The following is a 23,780-nucleotide window of genomic DNA, read 5'->3' as shown; positions in this document are numbered from 1 at the left end:
CATTTGACCAAATGGATCAAAAGTAATCTTAGAAAATCTTTTAATTAAGAAATATGTATTTAATAAAGGATATGAGAGAGGGAATTCCATATATCCTTCTGTGTCTCTCAGAGATAACTTGTAAAAATTCCTTGCAGAATAGAAAAATCCTGCTGTACTGGGAAGAATAGCTCTCAAAAATCTGTTCTAACAACTTGTTTACACCTTCTGATATTTAGTTTGTGAGATTACATTATTAATGATAAATATCATCAGGGAGTAGAATGTGTAGTTTATTGCATTTCCAAAAAGCAATTGATATTTTGGTTTCCATTATGCACTTACATAAATTACGGTGTTTCTCAGAACTGTTAAGGACCACATAGTGCACTTAGCACATATGAAGAAAATTTGCAGACAGCTGGGGAAATATTCTGTTTCCCTCCACATTTGCAATGAATACATTGGATATTAACCTTCGTTGTGTTCATCAGGTGCCGCTTGATGTCTTTCTCATGATATGACTCTAATCCTTGTTTACCTTCATGCTCTGAGTCTTTTTTGTGCTGAACTGATATTTTTGGTGTACCTCCTGCTAATCTCTAAAAGTTAGAGCCTTCACTGAACACTGGTATGCAAAGGTGCTGTTTGTTGCAAGACCAGTTTTCACTTAGCCCTGTGTTCTGTTCTGTACGTAGATGGCGAGAGTCTGGCCTGTGCAGCAGTGCAAAAGAATACACGCTGTGCAGCTCAAGGGGCACAACCCCTAGAAGTACTCCATATTCTTCTGTGAAAATCTTTGAGCTGTTCTGTTTTCTGCAGGCCTAATGTTTTTCTGGAAGTAGCATTAGCTGACAGATACATCAGTGGAAATGATACTGTTGTTCTTAGATGCTTCTTACTTATTGAAAAGTCTGATGCCTTTTGAAAATACGGTATTTGAAAGGGTACATTTCAGAGCAGTGTATGGGGATTGAGCTGTTTACCTCCCACTGGTCTGAATAGCAGACAGTCAGCAAATCCCTCTTACATGTCTTTGAAAATTTATCCTTTAATTCAAAACATTCCAAAAGGCTCCATTAATGATCAAAGACATTCTGATTTAGGATGATCAAGATATTAAGCAAATGTGGCTGTATTGTTATTAGAAACCCCTCTTTTATGTATGCCTGCATCAAGGATCTGGTAAGGCAGAGATGAGAAACTGCTTGCCACCCTAGTGGGGTAGTCTGATCTGGAGCTAAGAATAAATGTAATCAGGTCTGGATATGCCTCAGTGCTTCTCAGATAGTGGATGAACAACATATAATTGTTTGATGGAAACACCAAATGAATTTCACATTCCTTAGAGAAATCTTGTTGTGTTTCCATTAGATAATATACCTGCAACAGTTACTGGAAGGGAAAAAAAAATGTTTTTTCTTCTGCCTGGACTAAAACTTGCTAATCCATGCAATGTGCATATCAGGTGTTAGTGCCGCTGGGAGGACTTATTCATCAAATCTGGTGTGAAAGCAATATTGCTGCCTATTGAAGAACTTATTTTTCTAATCTGTTTTCACTTTTCAACTAGCTCACAAAGATAGCAGGAGCTTTCTGCTTTTCCAGTATGTGCTGAATCCACTACATAATTTCAGCTCAGCTCACAATAGACCACAGTTCCAATGTTCAGACACAGTGATTTATTTTTAAGGAGGAAAACAGGAGCAGGGAAATTTCAGTCTCAAAGTTTCATGAAACTCTATTTGCCTGTAAGTATTTAGCAACTACCAAAGCAAGGTATACATTGTTCTTTTATCATATGTATTTCTCTTGGTTTGTGTTACCATTTGCTAAATGTTTCAGTTGGGGGTTTTTTTAAGTGTTAGATATAGGCATAGCTATATAGATTTTTATTTCAAGCTATTGGGTACTATACCTGATTTCTACCTTGTCAGAATTTCTTAGAATAATCACTCCTCAATTACAATGTTTAAACCCATTAGAGAGCTTCCTGATGTGCTAACCAGCCAGCTTTCCCTCAACCCAGCAGCTGTAAGAGGGTGCAAAGAAGTATATGGGTACAATTTTTTGCTGGGAGAAACAGCAGGACAACTTCCTCTGTAAGTCATGGAAAGACTGCAGTGAGGGGGAGAGTACGTGATACCTTAAAGGAGGTGAGGTGACAGCTTTAGCAGTTAGTTTAACAATGCATGTACACAAGTGGGGTGTGCATATGCTGCAGTCCTGCTTAACTGCTACCATCAGACAGCATGTGTGTGTGCTACTTGTCACTTCCTGAAGAATTAATGCTCTGTAACTTGTCACACAGCCCCTAGCTCAGCACCAGGAGGAGTACTGTCCTACCCAACAGGCCAGATGTCAGTTTACAGATTATGCATCAGGAAATGTCTCAGTTTTTTGGCCTGCTCATTTAGGGAGGGTGTCCCACAGTTCCTTTTTTTTTTTTTTTTTTTCCTCTGTTAGTGCCTGATGGACATCTCCCCACTGGCATATCTTGGTGGTTTGCTAGAAATGAATATTCTGGGAATTTAGCTAGGATTATTATTTGTTTCTTTGTATATTGTGGCTGTCAATAATGCCTTAACAGCAGGTATAATTAAAATATATATACATACATATGTAATCTGAAATTAGACTAAGGATGAAGTTGTTCCCACATTACCTTATTAAAATCCCAGCTAAACAGGGAGTCCTTGCAGTATACTTGGTTGTGGGCAGAAGGGTCCCACCAAATTGTATAATGATTGCAAGGAAGAGAGGAAATAAAAAAAAAAAAGTTGCAGAGTCAAGCATGCTTTGAGTCTGTGGGGAGGTCTGATTACAGGAGAGCTGAGCACACCTCTCCTGAAATGGTGGACATCCTTCCAGGCCACCAGCCCCAGTAAGTGCCCTGGTCCTCCAGTGACCAGTTTACACAGAATTCTTTGCTGTCTTGGTTTCACTTTGTGTTTATCAAGCAAACTAGGTGAACAAAAATGAGTCTACTTTCTCTTGCTGCCGTGACATACCCACACTGTGGTTTAGTTTACTATGAAGTGTATAAATGTAAGGGTTCTGCATTGAGAAGGTAAAGGTGATCTGTGGATTGTCATGCCCACAACACCAAATGGACTTTACTTCCTAAAATCTATAAATTGAATACCATCCTAAGTGGTATTGTAGCTTATGGAAATCTGCTGTAAATGTTGCTTAGAATCAAGAGCATCTTAAGAGTTAAGGAGGTGAGATGTGTTTGGAAGGACACTTGGATGCTATATTCAGGAGTTCATGAGTTTGTTTTGCAGAACCACATTATGGTGATTTTCTGAGGTCCTGATAAAATCCAAAAAGCATACTCTTGAAAAAGTATGTATTAGTTCAGGTTAAGACATTCAGACTGCAGCTGTCAAAAGGAGGAACAAGAAATTATTTTTGCATGTGTCAAGTTGGTCCATCCAACATCTTGCTTGATTTTTTTTTGTCTACTGCTGGTTTTTGAAGTGGATGCCACCTTACCGGAAAAAAATTCAAGCATGAAAAAAAAACACCAAGCAGTGGATTTTTTAACATACCAACAGTTATACCTGGAATCCTTAACAGAATTACGCTGATAGTTATGCGAGTACCTTCTTTCAGTAGTGGTCCAAAGAGAGCCTTCAGTGTGAAGAGAACAGAAGAGATTAAGCTCTATCTTTCTGTGTCTATCAATACTATCAATCCTTTAAATTCACCACTGGCAGAGGAGGGAGGAACAGGGCTATTGAGAACTCCGACAGTCAAAGTACTTCACTGAAATTATCATGAAGGCTACAACTTCTTACAGTGTGCACCTAAATTTCACAGAGTCCAAAATTATTAACCACTGCTTTCTTTTTAATAAAATGGAGCACATTTTAGTTGCCAGTATTTCAAGAAAAACCTGCCAGCAATGTAATTTGAGAAGCTATGAAAAAAAAAAAAAAAGCCTTTTCTCAGCCAGGGACCTTCTTTGCAATCCTCTGTCTCTGTCCCAGCCCACAAATGCTTACTTTACACCTGCAAAATTATGAAATGAAAGCTCTGATATCTTGTGACCCACACTCTAATCTATACACATACTGTGTGCGTAGGCTTGCCAATTATCCTATCTTTCTTGATGATTGTGGACTTGCTGAGATTCTGAATGATCCTTCCTGACCTAGATATCTGACAGGGGTTCAAAGCTGCATAGGCATTTATAATCTTAGAGGTTGCTCAAGACGAGGTGAACCAATTGGGGTAAAGTACACGCAAAGGGGTCAGGCTGAATGCAGATTGTCCCAAGGATAGTAGCATTAGACTAATGAGAGACAGAACAGATTTACTTCATCTTCCTTTGAGATGTAGAACAAACTGGATTTAGCTGGACGGTTCTTCAAAAATTATTTCCTCCACAGGCTAGCTAAAGGGTATGTTTAAAAACATAATGTGCCATTATGTAGGTGGGACTTTTTGCTTGTGCAGGTTAGAAAAGGTAGCTCACTTTTGCGAGCCGTGAGTGTCGGTGCTCGAGATGTAGCTTCAAGAACAAAGTCTTACTTCTTTACAAGAACTTCTCTCTAATGACTTTGTCTGTGACTACTGACTTTCACTGGTACAATAAATATGTGTCTGCATATGTCTATGTGGACACTCAATCAGCTTCTCAATTTCTGTATACGTTAATACTTTTGCTACTGCTTTTGCAAAACCATACTGCTTGAACAATGGTCATTTGGAAATACTGGGCTAGCATGTAAATCTTGACAGTCCATTAATGTCCACCTGCATATAAAAACCAGATGATTCGATTGTAGCCCTAGTAATTTCCGAAGGATGCTGTGGTTTTTTGGAAATCTGTCCTACAAATCAGATGTATGTAACTTTTCCTCCATCAACCTTGTCTGGCATTATAAATGACTAAACTCCTGACTAGTTTCCAGCATTTTTCCCAGTGGTTTCTATTCTATATGCCTTTCTCTCTTTATCTCTTCTGACAACTGTTTTCTGCTTGTCTACCTGTTCAAATCAAAACTTTAAATAGTAGTGCTTACCTGCCTCCTTGTATCTGTGAAAGATCCATTAGGCTTCTGGCAGACAATAATAGCTTATTGTTCAGTTTTATTATACTGGCATGTAAATCTGTAAAGAATGGCTCAAGAAATTAGAACTGTTGAATTTACACTCTTTCTGGGCAATCTGTAGATACTTTGGGTGCACTCCAGTATCACCATCACCAGTGATTTCTGAGAATGAAATAGAAAAGTGAGGAACGCACTTCTGAATGTAACAGGAGGATAGATCGTATTTGGTGTAAACTTAGTCAAAAAGTCCTCAGAACTAGTTGTGTGATGTAGGAAAAGAGACCTAATGAATTATAATAGGTTTAGCAACCTTTTTTTTATTTCTTAACTGAGACAACATTGAGTCTGTGGTCTGAATAATGTACTACTCATGTTTGGCTGGCACAATTTTTTTGCAGCATTATATAATTACCTGCTGTGTAGTTGAACTTACCACTCAGCAATTTGTATGGTGTGGCCATTGACAGACAATTCTGAAAAATTCTGGAAAGCAAGTTTGAGAGCTGCATGACATGGCTCTGAGGAGAAAACTTGGGTTTCTTTTCCTGCTTAGATTGGTAAAAATTTTGTAGGATTTTGCATTCCAGTTCTGTGAAATACTCCAAGAAGTTAAATATGTATATATGTTTTGAAGAATTTACTTCAAGTTCATGTGAGCTGAGAAATTAATTTTAACACATTTTTATAACTGTGAACTTTTGCACTGGATTTGCAAGCGCTGATACACAGAATGCTATTCTTTGCACATGTGAATCATTGTTTGCATCTTCTGAATACTAACACAAATGAATTCCTGTTTTTAAAACTGTGGTCTTATTGTGTTAAAATCAAACTTTTTCTAAAGCAAAAACTTAAGTTCTAAGGCTTCAGACTGGTGGCTTTTATTCCGTCGTTTAACTCCTGAAGCTTGCAAAACATCAAAAGATGGAATAGTCTGATTCTAATCTGAAACTTGTTGTACAGTACTATAACCATATTGATTTAAGTCAGTTACTTTCACTTTACTTTGTTATGGAGAACAGAAGTGATTTTTCTGTGGCTCTTGCTTTTTCTTTGTTTCCTGTTACAGTAGAAAGACAGGGAACTTAACAGTTACACATAAAAAATGAATATAAGGTAGATTAAAGGCAAATTAAAGCCTTAAATATAAGTATTATCTTTACACAGTTTCCTGTGTATAATGTCCTTTCTACTTTATAGTGGAATGCTTTATGGAACCTTATCAATAATTATTTTAGAGTAGTTGAAGGTAATGCCCCCACAGCTCAGCAGGAGAAACAACATGGAAGATATACCATTACTTTGCAGTAATAAGATGGCTGACTTTGAGTTGAAGCAGGTGAGAGACAGAAATATATTACAGTGCTTCTTGTGTTTGCAAAGTGAGTGTGCATCCATGTCCGGGACTACAACTAGTACAGCCATTATGAGCATGTGGAGCACAGTGAAATGCCTGGAATTGCACAGGAACCATTGAGATGAGGTGGGACTGCTGGGGGTGGGGGAGGAGCATTATTTCCCCTCCCACCTTTTTTCTGAGGTAACCCAGGAATTGTAGGGTTTGGGGATCTGGTAATTTATCCTATTTGTTGTGTGTTTCAGAAGTAGATTATTTCTAGACTTGCCATGTGTGTTTGGGGGCCCGAGGGTGGGGAGGGTGGAGAAGGAACATTTTACTTTGTGTGTGTTATGTCCTGAGGCAGGGGCAGGCACAGAAGATGAGCAGCTCTTTGTACTTGTCTGACTGCAATTGATTTACTGGGAACTTTAAACCTTTAGGCCTTCACCAATATATAGATGGGCAGGGTACACGGTCATACTGTAGGACTCAGTCTCATCTAACTTTAGCATTAGCATAAGCAAGGGTTCTCTGCTGCACTAAAGGAGCCTTGTACTTCAGTCAGGCACAGCGAATCAGACATCCCAGTATCCTTACCAGCTTCACCTTCCTACCGCTGACATTGAGTTTTGTCCCATAAGAGTATATTGTACCCCAAATTAAGGCTTCCTCAGTGTCCTCTGTGCTGCACCTTATCGTCGTGCCCTGGGCATCCTAAACCACATTCTGCAACGTGGGTTTGAATTGTGGCCTTCTGGGCAATTCTACATCTGTCAGTTAGCATTTTGCATGTATTTGTGTTATTAATACTTTGCTGAAAGGCAATATAATGGCTGAAATAGGAACTTTCTAAGCTGAATGGAAAGTAAGACATTTTTAGATGTATACAGGAATGCATGATCCAATTTCTCTTCCAGTTTCCCTTTCGTGAAAGCATATATTCACTTCATAAGAGAATATTCAGTAATACTTTAAGGACAACATATACATAAATTTAAAATATTTTTATACTATGCATTCTGTGATCCAAGGCTAAATTTGTTGAATTACAGTAACTATTCTGCTAATCTGGTGATTTCACTGAATTTATACCAATTCAAAACCAGAATTTTACTCCTGGGAATCAGGCCTGCTCTTTCAAATGATAATGCACTGTGTAAATTGCTGTTCCTGTTTAGATAAAATTCTGACTGTGGCAAATTAGCTACCAATCTCCTTTTCATTCAGATTGTCTCGGAACATACGAAACCTAATTTTGTGTTTCTAAAAATTTACGTTAACTACTGTATACTATCAGCTCCCAAAAGAAAAACAAGTTTGACAGTCTGTTGAGGTCAGAGGTTGTTCACAATTTGTTTCTCCACTTTCACTTTAATGGTGTTGGTAGATATATTCACTGTTTGCAGCCGCGGTATGTTATTTGCCGGTATGACAAGCTTTTCTAAATTGGAGGTGTTTGTTGTAATCACATTAGTCCTGCTCCTTATGAAACAATCACTGGTGAGCATGAGTGTCGAAGCTTAATCACTAGCACTGGCGTTGAAAGTTAATGTTAGCTGAAGTAACGTAGGCAGAGGAGACAACTTGCATTAAGTGCCTTTGCAGAATGGCCTTGGGGACATTGAAGCTCCATCCTCAGGACTGTTCAGGGGTACCTTTCCTACTCTGCCGTGGGAACCTTTTTCTCTCCTGTGTCTGTACAGCAAGAGCTAACTTCCTGACAGCGCAGTCACGCTGTGCTTAGTTCTGTGCTCCTTCCCTTTCAAACCAACTTCATCTGGTTGCTGTCAGTACAGAGCACTATCCCATGGTAGGTACCCTAGTAACAATGAAGTAGGATAATAAATTTAACTCAGGTCCTAATTTAAGGGGAAAATTTAGAAACAACTGCTGCAGTTCAACTCGAGTCAGCGAGAGGACCATTTCTGTGCAAAAGCCCAATAATTAAACCTGGATTTTTCCTACTTTTTCATTAATTTTGGGGACTAGAAACCCACTTGAAGTCTTATCAGTGAAAATCAGATGTAGTTACTGTGTTTTGTCTGTGTTGTGAGAGGTAACTGTTAATTTTGTGATTAATACCACAATGCTGGTTTGCTATAAATTGAAATGAATGTGCTATGAATTGAATTTGCTGTGAAATGAATTTCAGTTTCTCCAAAATAAGAGGATAGAGGTGTTGGTTATTCAGTTTTGGGGACCATGCATGAGTTTTAAGTTATTTTTCAGAAACCATGGAATTTCTAGGATAAAAGCCCAAATGAGCTAATCTTATGGTTTGCTCCATGGAAACTGTGGTTAGATAGACTAATACTAAGGTCTGAGCCATTCTTATAGATTTAGGCAATGCAGCGGATGACAGAAAATGGACAGTTTCTATTTCACAGTTTGAGTTTAACAATATGTATAAATTTATGAACAAACACAAGATGAGTGATACTAAAAAAATATGTAGATATGCAGGCTAGGAAGGCCAGGTTTATTGCAATTACAGAGTCTGATTTGGCTCTAGTTTGTCTTTTCGGTATCTGTTTCTCTTTGATCTTTGAAACCTCAGGGCTAGATTATCAGCTTTCAGTCTGCAGGAGGAGGATTGCAATATTGTGCCATGGCCTCTGTGCGTCAGGGATAGAACAATACAGAAAGGATCTGTTCACCAGGCACGTTGCAAGGCTGAAGCCAGGCTGCTGCTTACCTCTGCCTCTTTGCCATTCCTTCTTGGCAAGTTGCGTGACAACAGCATAGTGGGTCCGATACAGAAAGCCGCAGCAGCAGAACGAAATGGATTCTTACACAGTCTTCCTGCAAGACTGCTGTTGATTGATTGGAATATGTCTTCCTAGAGGGTTTTAATGTTGTATGGTACAGAAATAATGAGTAACTTTTCAGTTAAACTGATTGTTACAAATACTAGTTTTGAGCTAACATTTAAACTGTCTTTAAACTCATAGCATCCCAGGAAGAATAATGCCAGTCAGGTTCTGTGTATATATATACTATTCCTTTACCATTAAGTAAAATAATTTATACAATTTCCATGTGTTTCATTCAGTCCCTGCATTACAGAGCCATACAGCAAAAACAGGATTAGAAGTATGTGCTCACTCACACAACCTGTTGCAAGAGCCACACTAAACCACTTTACCCCTGTATTGTTTGTGTCAATTATACCATCAATGGTATTTGACAAGAATTTGAATAAACAATGAGGCATTTTGTGCTTTGTTTTGGAAACAAAGCAAATCAGCAAGTAAAACCCAGGGGTGTCAAGGAGATGCAGAAATTTTTGCTGAGTGACATTTGAGAAAAATGCTGTAATTTGAATACAATTTAAACAAACAAAAATATTTTATTTTGAATACAGTCTAAACCATAGTGATTTGAAAAATAACAGAGCTCAGCGCTGTGTCTGCCAGTTAAACAGATAAACAATCCCATTACTGTTGAGGAAAATAAATGGGAGTTTCTGAGGTTGTTCAGCGGAAAGGGGCTACTCAGTTAGACACTATCCTTAACAAAGAGGTGCCAGCCTGATTATGTTTGCTGTCCTGGTTAATGCTTGATGACAGTTTGATGATCCATGTTGTGGATTTTGTAGAGACACCTTTATGGGAAATGGGTAGAAGAATGTTATGGATGTGGTAGATTTGAAAATTATTTAACAAGTTCCAGAAGAATGAAATAGTTCAGAAAAGGAAGAGACTACTCTGCATGTCTAACAAATTACTTTAAATGATGCCAGCTTATGAATGTAAACCTCAGGTATGTAAAACAGTGCAGCTATAAGGAAAAAATTTATGCTTATTCAGAGGGTTAGTGGTGAATAAGAGTAAATGTCAAGAATGAACCACTTGCAGACAATATTGCCACTTAATATGGTATAACATAGATTGATTTTTCTTCAATATCTTTTCAAGGTTTTGGCCTTATTTTTTTATACATGGCAAAAGAAATCTCACTGTATTGTTATATATATATGTATGTGTGAATGTTTTAAGGCTATGTTCAGGGAAAACTGGTCTTCAGTAATATTCATAAGCATTAAAAGAGGGTCTTCAAACTGTTATTTTTGGATTGCAAATGACTTTTACACCGCAGTGTTTCATGCTCCTCTTCCCTATTAAGCCCACTGTAGGAGCACAGCTGTGAGAACTGAGTTTGGTAATCTTCCACAGAAAATATTCTGATCTGATCAAGATGGAGATTGATTTTCTTTGTCCTAATAGGAAAAGTTCCACAGAATGCTCATGTAAAAGTATGAGCAGAAGGCAAAAGCAGCTTTTAAACAAGACATACTAGTCTAGGTTATCAACTGCAGGATCAAATCAGGGACCTTCATCATCACAACTCTTCTGTCCTCTCTTGACTCAGGGTAGGATCACATCATCAAACAATTCACAAGAGCCAGGTGATCTGACGAAGTTGTCCCCTGATTTGAATAGCCAGGTATTGGCATTTTTCCATTTGAATATGATTGTTTTCTAGCAACAATTTTAAATATTTGACTACTCTTGGATTTACATCTCCTCTAAAAGATGCCATATGGGCCACATTTTCCTCTTTTCAAACAAATGCTTGAGATACAATGACTAATATTATTGCTATGATACTAAATACAATATTAACCTTTATGACAATTACTTTAAGTTAAAGGAGTTAATTGATCCCTTCTTCACCAATCACGTTCCACATTCACCAAAGACTGAATCAGATTTGGGAGGATATGATTCCATTTAAGCTCCTGAAAGAACAAACATTGAGCTATAAGCTGACTGTTGAAAGGCAGAACATTGTACAAACCAATGAAAAACTTTCCCTGCTGCTAGATTCAGGAGGAATGAAGTGGTGGGGGTTTTGTGTCTTCAGAATATTCGGAAATGTGTGTGAGAGCTTTTTGTTTTTCAGGTATTGAACCTGAAAAAAAATGTTTTTAAAGTGTTGTTAAATCATGCATTGCAGTCTCTAGGTCTTTTTTGTTTAACTGCTGCCTTCCTCACTGGGGAAAAAATCCTCAAACTGAAAACTTTTTGTGTTTCATTAAATACTCACATATTCTACTTTGGCCATGCCAATATTTTCCTTTCTAAGATTTCCTCTCTATCTAGCTTTCTGTCAGACCAGAGACTCTGTAAATTAACATTGGCTGATATTTGTAGTCACAGAACAATTTCATCTTTTCCTACTACAATCTTCACATGAAAAACTACAGTATCCTTTCTACTATCATTTTAACTTGGAGGCTTCTTTTAGCTAGTGCCTGAAGATATAAGCCAATTTAGCCCCATTGACTTTGAGGATTGCACCACACTGTTGTCTGTTTCCTCTGAATTCACTAAAGATACTTGCTTTCAGTGTGGCTCCTTTGGATCAAACCTAGAAGTCAAAGGCTCTTATATTCTTATCATTTTGAAAATAATTGTTGAATTTGAAATAGCTGAATTAATAACGTAATTGCTAGGCAAGACATTGTCAAAATAAAATTGTAGGTTTCCAAGGAACATCTGTTTCTGACAGTTTCGGAGAATAGTCTCAATAGTTTGTAAGTTCATCTAGACCAGAATACCTATACTTTTTAACCTTGATTTAGGAAAGCATTTGAAAATATTTTTAAAATCTTTTAAAAAATTAAGATATTTTCTTCGGGTGTCAGTGACTGTATTCAAATTATGGGAATCTTGCAACATTTCACAGTTTCTGGATTCAAGTGCATGCTTCAGGTCCAGACTTCCTCCCTTTTTTTTTCTTAGTGTGGCTCCACATTTTTTCCAGTGTGGTGATGGTGTCAGCCATCTGGATTTACAACTGGATTTGCTATTTGCAAATGCTCTGTCCAGCCTTAACGAACCAAAGTATCATTCAACATCTGTAGTAAAAACAAAGAAATATCAGAAGAGAAAAATAGCAAAAATGTCTACTTTATCTTTAGTGCTTGTACACAAGAATTCCTTAGTGACAGCATAGGAGACAAAGCCAGTATTTCAACATGTTTTTCCAACACCTATTGCAAATGGATTGCTTACTATTTTAGTTCAATGTATATAATGAACGCCAAAATGAATGTTTCTGAAACCAGAAAATACCACCTGTAATAAACAAGAAAAGTTTTAGAATTATTGTTATTCACAGGTTTTTACTCATAAAGAAACTTTTTGAATGGCTGTAAACTTAGCACTGGTGATACCATATCTGTAGTGCTGTGTCCAGTTATGGGCTCACCTGTACAAGAAGGACAAGGACATACAGGAGCAAATACAGTGAAAGGATATGAAGGTGGTGAAGGGATTGGATCATCTGTTATTTGAGAGGAGGCTGACAGAGCTGGGACTGTTCAGCCTAAAGACTAGTAGACTCAGGAATCTTATCCAAGTATATAAATACCTGATGGGGGAAGTAAATAAAATGGAGCCACACACTTCTCAGTGGTGCAGAGTGACAGGATGAAAGACAACAGGTACCAACTGAAATACAGGAAATTCCTTAACATGGAATTTTTCTTCACTTAAGAAAACTTTTTCACTGTGACGGGCTGAAGTGTTCATCCTTGAAGATACTCAAACCCAACTGGACATGTCCCTGAGCAGCCTTCTGTAGCTGACCATGCTTGGAGCTGAGGCTCTGAGCTGTGAAACAGCTGGAATGTGAAACTGGACACTTAAGTGAATAGGCTTTTCAGTGCAGATAGGCATGGTTTTGTCCATTTGTGTGAAGAAGAAAATATACTATGTAATTGTATGAGAGATGTACATGGATTACAAGCTGAATGTAGACTGAGCCCACACTATGTTATTTACAGCTAGTGTATGGGAATGTTGAAGGATTGCCATATCTTGATGTCTGACTTTTCATTATATGACAGAAAAGTGAGGTTGCATTTTTGCAGTTTTGTCAGCCTAAGAAATGGATCTAATCATTTCCCAGAAGAAAATGGTGAGAATTATTTTTGCAGTAAAGAATATCTAAAATGGTTATGTAATATGAAAATAAAAGGTAGGAACTCTGGTAGAAATCAGCAAAAACTATTTAGTACAGGTTTCCCAAACATTGTTCCATAGACTAAGACATTGTGGTGATACATGAAGAATGGGATTGTTATTTGTCTAGTTATTTGCATGAGAACTCTAATTTTCCATATGAGCAATTCCATTAGCTATCCTAGAGAAGCTGTGAGATTTTTTTCTTGTGCAAGGTGCAAAGGGAGTAATTCATGCTGGGCTTTTGTTGTTGGAAAATTAATGTTTGGCTTGACATTGTTGATAGATTGTTTGTTTTCAGGAAATTTGCTATCTTCCGTGATGCATTTTAAAAGTTTGGTTCAAGATGCTTAGCCAAGACTCCTTTTTACACTTTAGCAATAAATAGATAGAGGAAGAAGTATTATCATGACAGTAACCATCTTGACAGTCACCACTGAGGAGAAAGCATTAAAAATATAGTTTCATTTAATTTATAGTCAGAGCTATGATAGTATTTAGCAATCCCTGTCCCCTGAGAACTCAATTATTCCGCTGTTGGAAAGTAGGCAGAAGTTATCCCTTCCCCTTTCCCCTTTCCCCCTGCCTCTCCTGGAAATACCAGGAAGGGTGATTACAGTAATGCCACCTACTACTGCAAATATATGGTGAAGTTGAAAACATGTGTCTTTCTGTATCTGTCACAGCAACCTTTGCCAGGCAAACACACGGGGCATATTTTAGAGCTGTCCCATTGGCACAGCACCTGAGGGATGACAGAGACAGTATTGTCATGCAGGGAAGTGTGTTTCTATGAAAATCCAGCTTTTCACTTCTTCTCTCATGGGTTGAATCAAATTCATGGATTAAGATACACGTGGTTAAAAAGTTTATAAAGCCTGGATTTGGCTAGCATGATATTATAACAAGGTAATGTCCCAGTAAGGATCACTGTGGTGCATTTTCAATCCCATGTTTTGAGTTCTTTGTCATGATGATTGTTAGCCTCTGTTGGAAGTGAACTGTTGAACTCAAAAATAAAATAATTTTGTAAATTATTCTATGTAAATCTGAGACTTGGAAAACGGTAATAGTATTGCAGCAACCTGAGAAAATACCAGGTCCTGCAGGACCTTTTTGCTAAGTCCTTGTACCTGAGTCCTTGGCTTTATCTTTTCCCAGTCTAGAGCTCTTAGCAGTGAGCTCAGGTAACATGGTCGTAAAGTAGGTCCTCTCACACCTAGGAGAACAGCACTAAATTAGTGCTATTTATATGACAGGTCTTGCAATGTAGTTGGTACAAAGCGTAGATGCCTTTGTTGGGGTGAGTATTTGGCAGAGATAGCTTCCAAAGAATTAGTGAGCACAGAGCTGACATGATCCTTTTCTGGTCCTTCATGTATTTCCTCATGTGAACAGCTGTTGTTATGGTTGTGTGGTCAGCGTTCTCTGCAAATGAGTCATTTAGGTCATACTGAGCCATATGGGGCAAAAGAAACCGTAACATGGATATGTTGCGACTAGGGTAAACTGTGTTGCTCTGACATGCTCGACAAGTCAGGCACAAAATTTGGTCAAAACACAGGAAAAAAACTGCTTCATACCTTCTGAAAAAAAAATCCCATCTGATTCTTCTTTGTAAGTATTTGGATTCTTTCAGTGTTTCTCCACGTAAGCAAAGAACTCATTGGCATTCTCACCATTTATAGTTTGATCCATCAGGGTATGTTTCAGTCAGCAAAGTTAGCATCTAGCAAAAATGTGCTGTGGTTAACAAAACATGAGTTACTTCAATATGTAAAAGAGAAGGTCTTGCACATACGCAATTGCACTTTAGTGATCTTTATTTTCAATGTGTGATGGAAATTAATTTGGGGGAAAATGTATCACAGTTCCTGATAGCTATCTGATTTATGCATATGTTGCCTTGCCAATGCTGCATCAAGCTGTAAAGAGAGTGTTTCTTTAGTCAGTATTTCGTTTTCATGAAGGCTAACAATATCTTCTGTTAGCCCATTAGCAGGATTGTAAAACTTGAAACACACATGGTAATAAATCACCTCCAATTACCAAGTTGTAAAAAGCAGCTTACTGGTAATTTCAGTGTAGTGGCTCACTCACTGATTTGAGAATCCATCCTTCTTTGTAAATAGAGCAGAGATTGCCTGAGGCTGGGCCCACCTGCAGAGGGAGAGGTTGTCCAAGTGAAATGGCCTGATGGAAAACTGTATGGTGCAAAGTATCTGGGAACAAACACAGCTCACATCTATCAGGTGAGTGTCTATATTTATTGCCATGTGCTTGTTTTTCAGATGTCTTTATTGCAAATTGCTCATTAGGCTCTAGCATTGGAGTGGCCAGCTGCACCTTCAAAGCTGCAGAAGGCTGGAGTGGGGGCTCTTATTGTAACTGCTAATGCATTTAAACTAATAAATAAAGCTGTCTAAACCATTAACAAGTGCTGTGCACTCTTTGGGAGTTGAGGTTTCACCCATTCTTATAAGAGCAAGAAAATGTCTTATTTAATAAGAACTCAGGTGAACAGGTTGAGAGATTGAGATTGAGAGATAACATTTGTTAATTTCACCAGGTTATTACTTTTATTTGATGTCAGGTAATTGTACAATTAATGATATAAAAATAAGTATTGGTGTGTGACTACAATGAACTGTAGGCATTTCATAAAAGGATGTAAGGGAGGACAGTAAACAGAAGAGCATAAATGGCCCCACTTTCATTTGTCTGAGGCACTTTTGAATTAATTAACATGTAATATAAGGAGTGTTTTATCCTCAGCAAAGGCCAAAGGGAACTGAACACTGAAGGCAGTGCTAAAAAGCTGACTTCTGATTTCAGAGACACAATAATTGTTTTTTTTATATGCTTGCCTTTGAGAAAAATCAGTCAGCAGCTTTGAGTACCCAAGTGAATTGTAGAAACTGCAATGAAACAATCACAATAATAATAACACTTCTGAAACAATGAGAATCTAGGTACATTTCGTTTATATATATATAATCATTTTCAGTTATGTAACTCTTTTCATGTGAGGCCCTCACATTACTCTACAAAAATGGCAAATTTACTATTATATCCGTAGATAAATTAAGGCACAGGGAGGCTAAATGACTTGCTGTGTTGACCTTCTTACTTTGCCAATGACTTGCAATCGAACTCAAGTCCCCAAATGCCTGATCCCTTGAGCTAGTCTCTAAATCTTACCTCTTCCCTTACATTCAGCAGCTGTATTATGTTGTGAAGGTGAAAAGTTCTTTATAAAATATGAAGATTATTGTTCTATAGTAACATTAATCTTCAAATCATTTAATCTTCTGAACAGCTGGTCTTCTGAGGAATACTGTGAGGTACATTAGATGAATGTTGTTATCTTTCATATTTGAAGGAATCTGACATAGTCAAAACAAACTTTTTTTTTATTTTAGACCTCTTGGACAACGTGAGGAAACCAGTTTGGTTTAAGGAAAATGGATTAGCATGCAGAGGTTCAGTAAGGTTTGGAGTTCCTCAGCATAGCAATCATGGGAGATTACTGTAAACTGCCTTGTAACAACCCCTATCACAGGGTAAATAGCAAAGGTTAAAGATTAGAGGGAGTCCAGATTGCACTACATAGGGTCCTGGAGACAAACAAGTATTTCAATCTGTAGGACCGAAGAGGGGGCTGCCACAACATGGCCACAGGTTGCAGAAAGTCTGTGACATGAAGGGTGCAAGGCTATCTTCAAGACACATTAGTAGTTCTCCCTCTGGTCTTTCTACACAGCCTGTCTGAAAGCTTCCAGGACCCATGCATACAGATGCTCCATTCTTCTTCTGGGGGGTTATGAGATCTCTGTTGCACCTGTGAGATTCGAGATTCTCTTACCAAGTCTTTTGTGTGATCTCTTAGATGGTATGACAAAAGGAGAGACTGAAAAGGACTCTCTGAAATAAGTATTATGATTTAATAAGGCAAATCCATTCTGCTTGGATATATCTGTGAATTTTCCTCCTGTTCATGAGACATTTGTACTGAATGTAACAGTACTTGTGCATGCAGGAGCTATGACACAATGCACTAGAATTTGTGTTGTCCAGTTTGACATTAGCAACCCGGTATCCTACACAATCCCTAAGCAGAGTTATACATGCCAAATAAAGCAGGTGTTCAAGTGAAATTGTTAATGTGATCTACATTTGATTTGTTGATCATTTTTTATATTAAAGTTCACTATTTTTGAGTTTCATTTGAGATTATTAAATTATCCATTCACTCTATTAATTGCTTTGTAACAATTTCAGCTGACCCTTTAATTTATGATGTCTTGATAAAAGAAAATCTCATGGAGAGAATAACATACTACACAGAAATTGTATAGCAGCAGAATTCCAAATAAAATAATCTGCTGGATAAAGTTGATAATTTGAAATGTATCTGCAGTCTGAATTAAATTGGAGCTATTAGAGTTGGTGGATTTATATTTTGCATGAATCATGATACTATTGAAAGTCTTAGAGGAGCTCTTGTTGCCTTTAATGGTAGGCAAATTTATTTCCAGTGTGGTATCCTGAATTATAGCTGAAGAACTTCCAGGTACTCTCCATTGTAAATGTTCAATATATTTTATGCTGCAAGCATGCCAGATTCTGTGGTATGAAGCAGTTGACTCCTGCTGCACGCTACCAGTAAAAACAAAAATATTGCCAATTCAGGAGGTGATTTTCTGGTGGCATGAAGCTGGCAGAGTTAATTTCCCAGTTCTTTCACCAGTGATGCAAAAAACATTGTTGCCAACTGTATTATGCAAAAACACATGTGCCATAAGGAGCAGGGAATAGCAGAAAGGCTGCTCCTGCATCCTGGTGAAAAATACCTAAATTGCCATTATTTTCTTAAACAAGCTTAAGCCAAATTGACCTTTAAGTTCCTCTAACATACTACTAACAGGCTAGGCTTACGGGGCCAGTAACAGGAACAGAGAGGAGCAAGGATGACTTTTGTGACTTTGTTATCCATCTGTGCTCTGTGGATTTTAAATACATTCCAGATTTGTGCATCCATGTTAATTGCTGTAAAAAAAAAAAATTGCTTTTAAAGAAGTTAATAGCTCATAGATCTGCACCCTGGCTTTTGAGAATAGATATACTATGTCAGATTTTTCAGCTGTTCACAATTAATCTGACATAGTCAAGGTGAGGCTTTAATTTGAACCTACAAAACCCAATCCATTTACAACTTCAAATATATGATTTTTCAGTTTAATCTATAATAATACTTTTGATAAGTTAATGTTTTCCTATGTTTGTATTTGGACTTGTTCTTGAGCCTAAGTCTGTTGTTGTCATTTACATGGTCTTATTAAGTCACCTAAGGATGTGGAATGGGACTTTTTTTAATTTCATACCAAAGTATAAAATACAGTTTCTGTGGGAACTAAAACTGCAGTCATAGATAATAGCTGAAATTCACAATTGTTAGATGAAGTATTAAAAAAAATATCAGCAGCTACTGAAAGCTTAAATGCTTCGAAGCCTCAGCATTTTAACATTCCCCACACCTAGTTACATTTCCTTTCTCATTTTCTGCTAACGGGGTTCATGTTGGATTAAATCTAAACCTAAGCACGATAAAGCTTTTCATCTTCTGAACACAGCATTTTAAAGAAATTCAATCAGATTCAATAAAATTCTGTTAACTGGTATTTCCTTAGTTGTCACTCATTCTTTCTTTTGATATGGTCTTCCTCAACCTTGAATCACAGGATGTAAAAATTAATTTTTTATTTATTAGAAGCAAGTAAAAAAACTAGAGGCAAATAAAAATGACATGAAGACATTTTAATATGTCACTCCTACAAAATAATGTTGTCTGTGTTGTTACTGCTCAGCATTTCTAATCTAATAAGTTTTACTTTATTGTATATGTGTCAGTGTTGATTTTGAAGTCTCTTTGCTTAGATATTATTTTCAACTTATGAATGTATTGCATTTCCTAAGAAGTAACATTTTTTGCTTTTTATCCTAATTTTACCTTCTAAAATAGATAGCAAAATATTTGTATATAAATCTTCTGTGTTTGCACATATATTGTTGTTTGGAGACATTCCCAGAAACTTCCTGCAAGAGTTAAATTATGATTTTATTTTATATACCCATTTTTTCAATTAGGTTGAGTTTGAAGATGGTTCTCAAATAGTAATGAAGAGAGAAGAGATCTATACACTAGATGAAGAGCTTCCTAAGAGAGTAAAAGCACGTTTTGTGAGTATTTGCTGATAATAACATTATAGTATATATATGCTCAAAATGCTAATAACATTATCCTTGGATTTATTCTGGATTTTCTGTTTAAATTGGACAAATGTTTTGTGAAGCCTGTACTAATATGATTGGTTAAATCAGCACAACAATTAGCACAAGTGTCCATTTGCTAGTGAGAAAAGTTAGTTGTTCTTCCAGTGCAGGCAAACGCTGTTGTCAAACATGATTCTTTTCTCCTAAAAGGGACATCTTGGTCAATCATCTGTCAGATCATGAGTTACCAAGTTAGTAAATATTTAAATTGACAGACATTCCGTTTTTTCAGTATACTTATAACATGTGTATACTTTATTAAAAACTTTAAAAAGTTATCAGAGCTTTGTGATTTTAAAAGCATTCAATTTAATAAAAATGCAATTAACTTGTTCTAAGAAAAAAAGTGCCTGATCAGAACTCATTAATGTCACTGGCAAGACTCATCAGCATTTCACTAGTCTTTGGTTTAAAACCAAATCTTTGCTATATTTTTTAAGTTTCCTGCAGTTTCAAACAACATCCACCAGCTATATATGTATGCCATGTGGAAAAGTGTTGAGGTTCATAAAGTGTAACACTTAAAGGTTGAAAAGGGAAAGTTCTGCCATAGAGTTGTTGGAGGAGACAAGACTGCTATTACCTGACTTTGTCATTAATGCTAAATATTGTGCAGTTCAATCCATCATGAAGTCTACTGAGAAGAGCACCATGTTCTTCTCATGTCCATGTTCTATTTTAGAGCTGTTTGTTCAAAACTGCATTGCAAGTTAAACACTAGCTTTCTTAACATGTAAGACCCAAGCATAAAGATGCAAAAACCTAGTCATAATTGAGAACAAACAATAATTCAGTGTTTGAATAAAAAATTCCCTCTTACTTGAAGAACCTTTTCAGTGAAGCTTTGAAAGAGAGAGCAGAGTACACTATATTTTTTATTGCTGCATGGAGGTGGGCTCATACACAATACCTGTTCACACAGCCATTATGTGATATTAATTAGCTGATTCTTGAAAGTTGGGTGCAAGGAGTTGTAGGGGAATGATGTGTAGAGTTGATTCTTCAGGCATATGTCAGCTTGTATGATTTTGGTGAACTGCTATAGCACTACGTGGTGAGGTATCTGAAGAAGGTTTCAGTCTGACTTTCCTTTTCTATGCCTGTTGCCACATGCAGCTGCCATCATTGTGATCATTCCTTTTCATCCAGTTCTCAGCAGCCCACCCCAACATGGATTGTGTATATGCAGAAAGCTAGGAGCGTGTCAAAGGAAAGGATTGGCATCATGTATGAAAGGGGCAGTAAAGCTGGGAAAGGAAGAGAGACAGAGAAATGTGAGGCTGTCAGCCTGCTGAGGAGTGTTCACCAGCAGGATGCCCTGTTTTGCTGAAGGAATAGAGTAAGATTAGGACTGCTCTTTCTAATGGGAAGTGCAGTGGTCAAATGTTCTTAGCTAAGATACCTTTTTGTCAATGTATTTGGGATAAGTGCACACATCTTTCAGTGTCCTGTCTGTCTGGGGTTGAGATAGATGTCTTGGAAAATGTTAAATGAACCATCTGGTTATATTCAATGGGGTTTTTCGTTATACTCAGAAAGCATTCCATTACCATTTTTTTTTAGAGACTATGTGTAAAAAGCATTTCTAATTAACTGCATGTTCTGTAGAGTGTAAACTGTTGCATTTCACTAAGGATAACAATACAAATATAGTTGGGTTTATGCTGCTCTTTTTAAAACGGAGTTTTTATAGATCAATATTTATTTTTTTGTATTTGACACCATTAACGTCATAGGGAAGATAAGTATAGCTTAAAACCATTTAATTTGGTCAACTAAATAAAACAAACCACAGCCTGTGCTCAGACCTTTGCATGATTTTCTATTATTGCCTCAAATTCTCTAAATATGTAGCTTAGTCCTCAAGGTATGCCCAACGCCTCCTTCTCTTCCTCATGCTGAATACGGTTCAAGTTGAAAGCAGCTTATGATACTGTTTCCATCTCTTGAAATAAATGACACTAATTCCTTCTAAATGATACTTTTCCTAATCCTGGGAATTTTACCGTGACTCCAGTAGTAGAAGTTGGTCCAAAAATTTCTGCCACTGCTTTTTCCCAAATGGCTTGCTGTTTGCTGTCCCGCTGCTCTGTTTCAGTGGATTCCCAACAGTTTTAAGCTTGATGACAAACAATGGAACTTGTGATTCCAATTCTCTGCAAATTATGCAGTGTGCAGGTTTCTTTTCAGAGGTCCATGCTGTAGTACCTTGTATTTAAAACTTTTCTGAATAACACAAAGTGGTGGATAATACTTGATACTGCTAGGATCAAACCTGCCCAACAATTGCATCACTTCCATGTTGCTGTTTTTCACCATCAATTAGAGTGATTGTGTGACCTCTGGACGATGGTGTTGGTCACATGTTGGTAAGCAACACTACAGACCTAGAGAATTAAATCATGACTGGTACATGCAAAATATGGAAAGGTAAAAATTATATTTTAAATGTACATTTAAAATATATATTTAATATTCAGACGTTTTCCTGAAAACAGTTGTAACTGCATAATCAGTAATGTAGATAGCTTCATATGTTCTAGTGAAATATATCTGTGTTTCCATGTAACTTGTCTAAAATATGTCAGAATATGGTGGCCTGTAAGAAGCTGTATGTGTAATTAATGTCTGGTTTTAGTCTACAGCCTCTGACATGAGATTTGAAGACACATTTTATGGAGCAGATATTATCTTGGGAGAGAAGAAGAGGCAGAGAGTATTGAGTTCGCGCTTTACTAATGAATTTGTGAATGATCCAGGATACCGCACCTTCTTAAAAAGCTCATTCCAGAAAAAAAGCCAGAAGGGGCTATAAAGGAAGCAAGAGAGAGAGAGGGATGTTGATTAAAAAGCATGCAGCATTATTTGCAATTGGTTTCGGTTTAATTGAACACTCGGTTTTACAATGAACTAAACTGAAGTACTTGATTTCCTGATCTGTAAAGTTTTGCCTTATGAAACTAAGGGGGAAACTAAGTGACAGTAAGAGGAATTACACAGTGATATGCTGAAGAAAACTTTCAGTCCTGCTTGCATTGAAATAAGTAGTAAAATCCCCTTTGAATTATGAGAGAAGATTCACTTTAGGAGAGGATACATTTTAGTAAACAGAGGTAATTTCAGTGGCTCATTTTTTTCTGCAGAAAGGAAAGGACGTTAAGTTCAATAATATTAGTATTTATAAAACATTTTTAAAACAAATACGTACAGTATTAAGACAAACAAAAGCTGTACTTACTTTGTACAGTGCTTTTACATTTTTATGTCACTACTGCTTTCAGTAGGGTTTGATGTGGACTCAACTGTTGACTTAGATATTTTTGGCTTTTAAGAAAGATATCTTTAGTGCAGCAAGGGTGTTTTCTATATTTAAAGAGGCAGATTTTGGCAGTTATTTTTAAACATGTTTTTCATAAGGTCTATTAAAAATAGCTATTTGTAAAATATAATTTTCTTTCATTATGTGTATGAAAAATTAGAATTAAGTATATATGCTTAACATCCTAGTTTGAATGAATAGATTATGGTCTTCCTTTTAAAATAAAATTTTATCAATGTAAAATGTTTTAAAATAAACAAACAAACAAATAAATACTGTCCTTTTACTTGCAGCATTTTGTCTGTTGATGTCATTTTCATTCCCATTGTTTTATACCTGTAGGAATCAAGAAGCTTCATTATATGCTGTATGCTTATAGTTTCCTGAACACAACAGAATATACACACAGGCACTCACATGACTTGGTGTTAAAATGCAAACCTGATAAATACTGTACTTTCATTTCTTGTCTATTTCCCTTCAGTCTTTGGGATCTTGACCTTTTTGGATGTTTCACAGAAAGCAGAAAGTCTGAATTTGTCTGAACAGTTGGGTACGTGAAACTAGAGTAGAGCTTTATCAAAATGACATCATCTGTTTCTTGTAAATTGGACCGTCAGCAGGATTTCTGACTGTCACCACAGGAAAAAGAGCCCTCTCAAAATCCAATTTAAATCTAAGCATTGCTGTTTCTAGGGTTCTGCTTGCAAAAAACCCTGAATATATAGACCCAAAGAATTTTTCATGACAAACCCAGTCCTTTATATGCTAAGGCA

General features: G+C 36.9%; 1 protein-coding gene across 5 annotated transcripts in view; it reads left to right on the top strand.

The window, feature by feature from the left end:
• Window positions 1-23,291, top strand: part of KDM4C (lysine demethylase 4C) — a 279,669-nt gene extending 256,378 nt beyond the window's left edge. For 2 of the 5 annotated variants that reach the window (XM_052776206.1, XM_052776210.1), the window contains 3 exons: window positions 15,485-15,604; window positions 19,500-19,592; window positions 22,324-23,288. In XM_052776206.1, the coding sequence (XP_052632166.1) occupies window positions 15,485-15,604; window positions 19,500-19,592; window positions 22,324-22,500 (390 nt within the window). In that variant the 3' untranslated portion in view covers window positions 22,501-23,288. Of the gene's footprint in view, window positions 1-15,484; window positions 15,605-19,499; window positions 19,593-22,323 lie in introns of those variants that run through there. The other 3 variants (XM_052776209.1, XM_052776208.1, XR_008233386.1) reach the window with 3 other exon arrangements.
• Window positions 23,292-23,780: the final 489 nt, after the last annotated feature.

This window comes from Harpia harpyja, chromosome Z (assembly GCF_026419915.1).
Source record: "Harpia harpyja isolate bHarHar1 chromosome Z, bHarHar1 primary haplotype, whole genome shotgun sequence".
Lineage (NCBI taxonomy): Eukaryota > Metazoa > Chordata > Aves > Accipitriformes > Accipitridae > Harpia > Harpia harpyja.
This window is presented reverse-complemented; position numbering and strand designations above follow the sequence as displayed.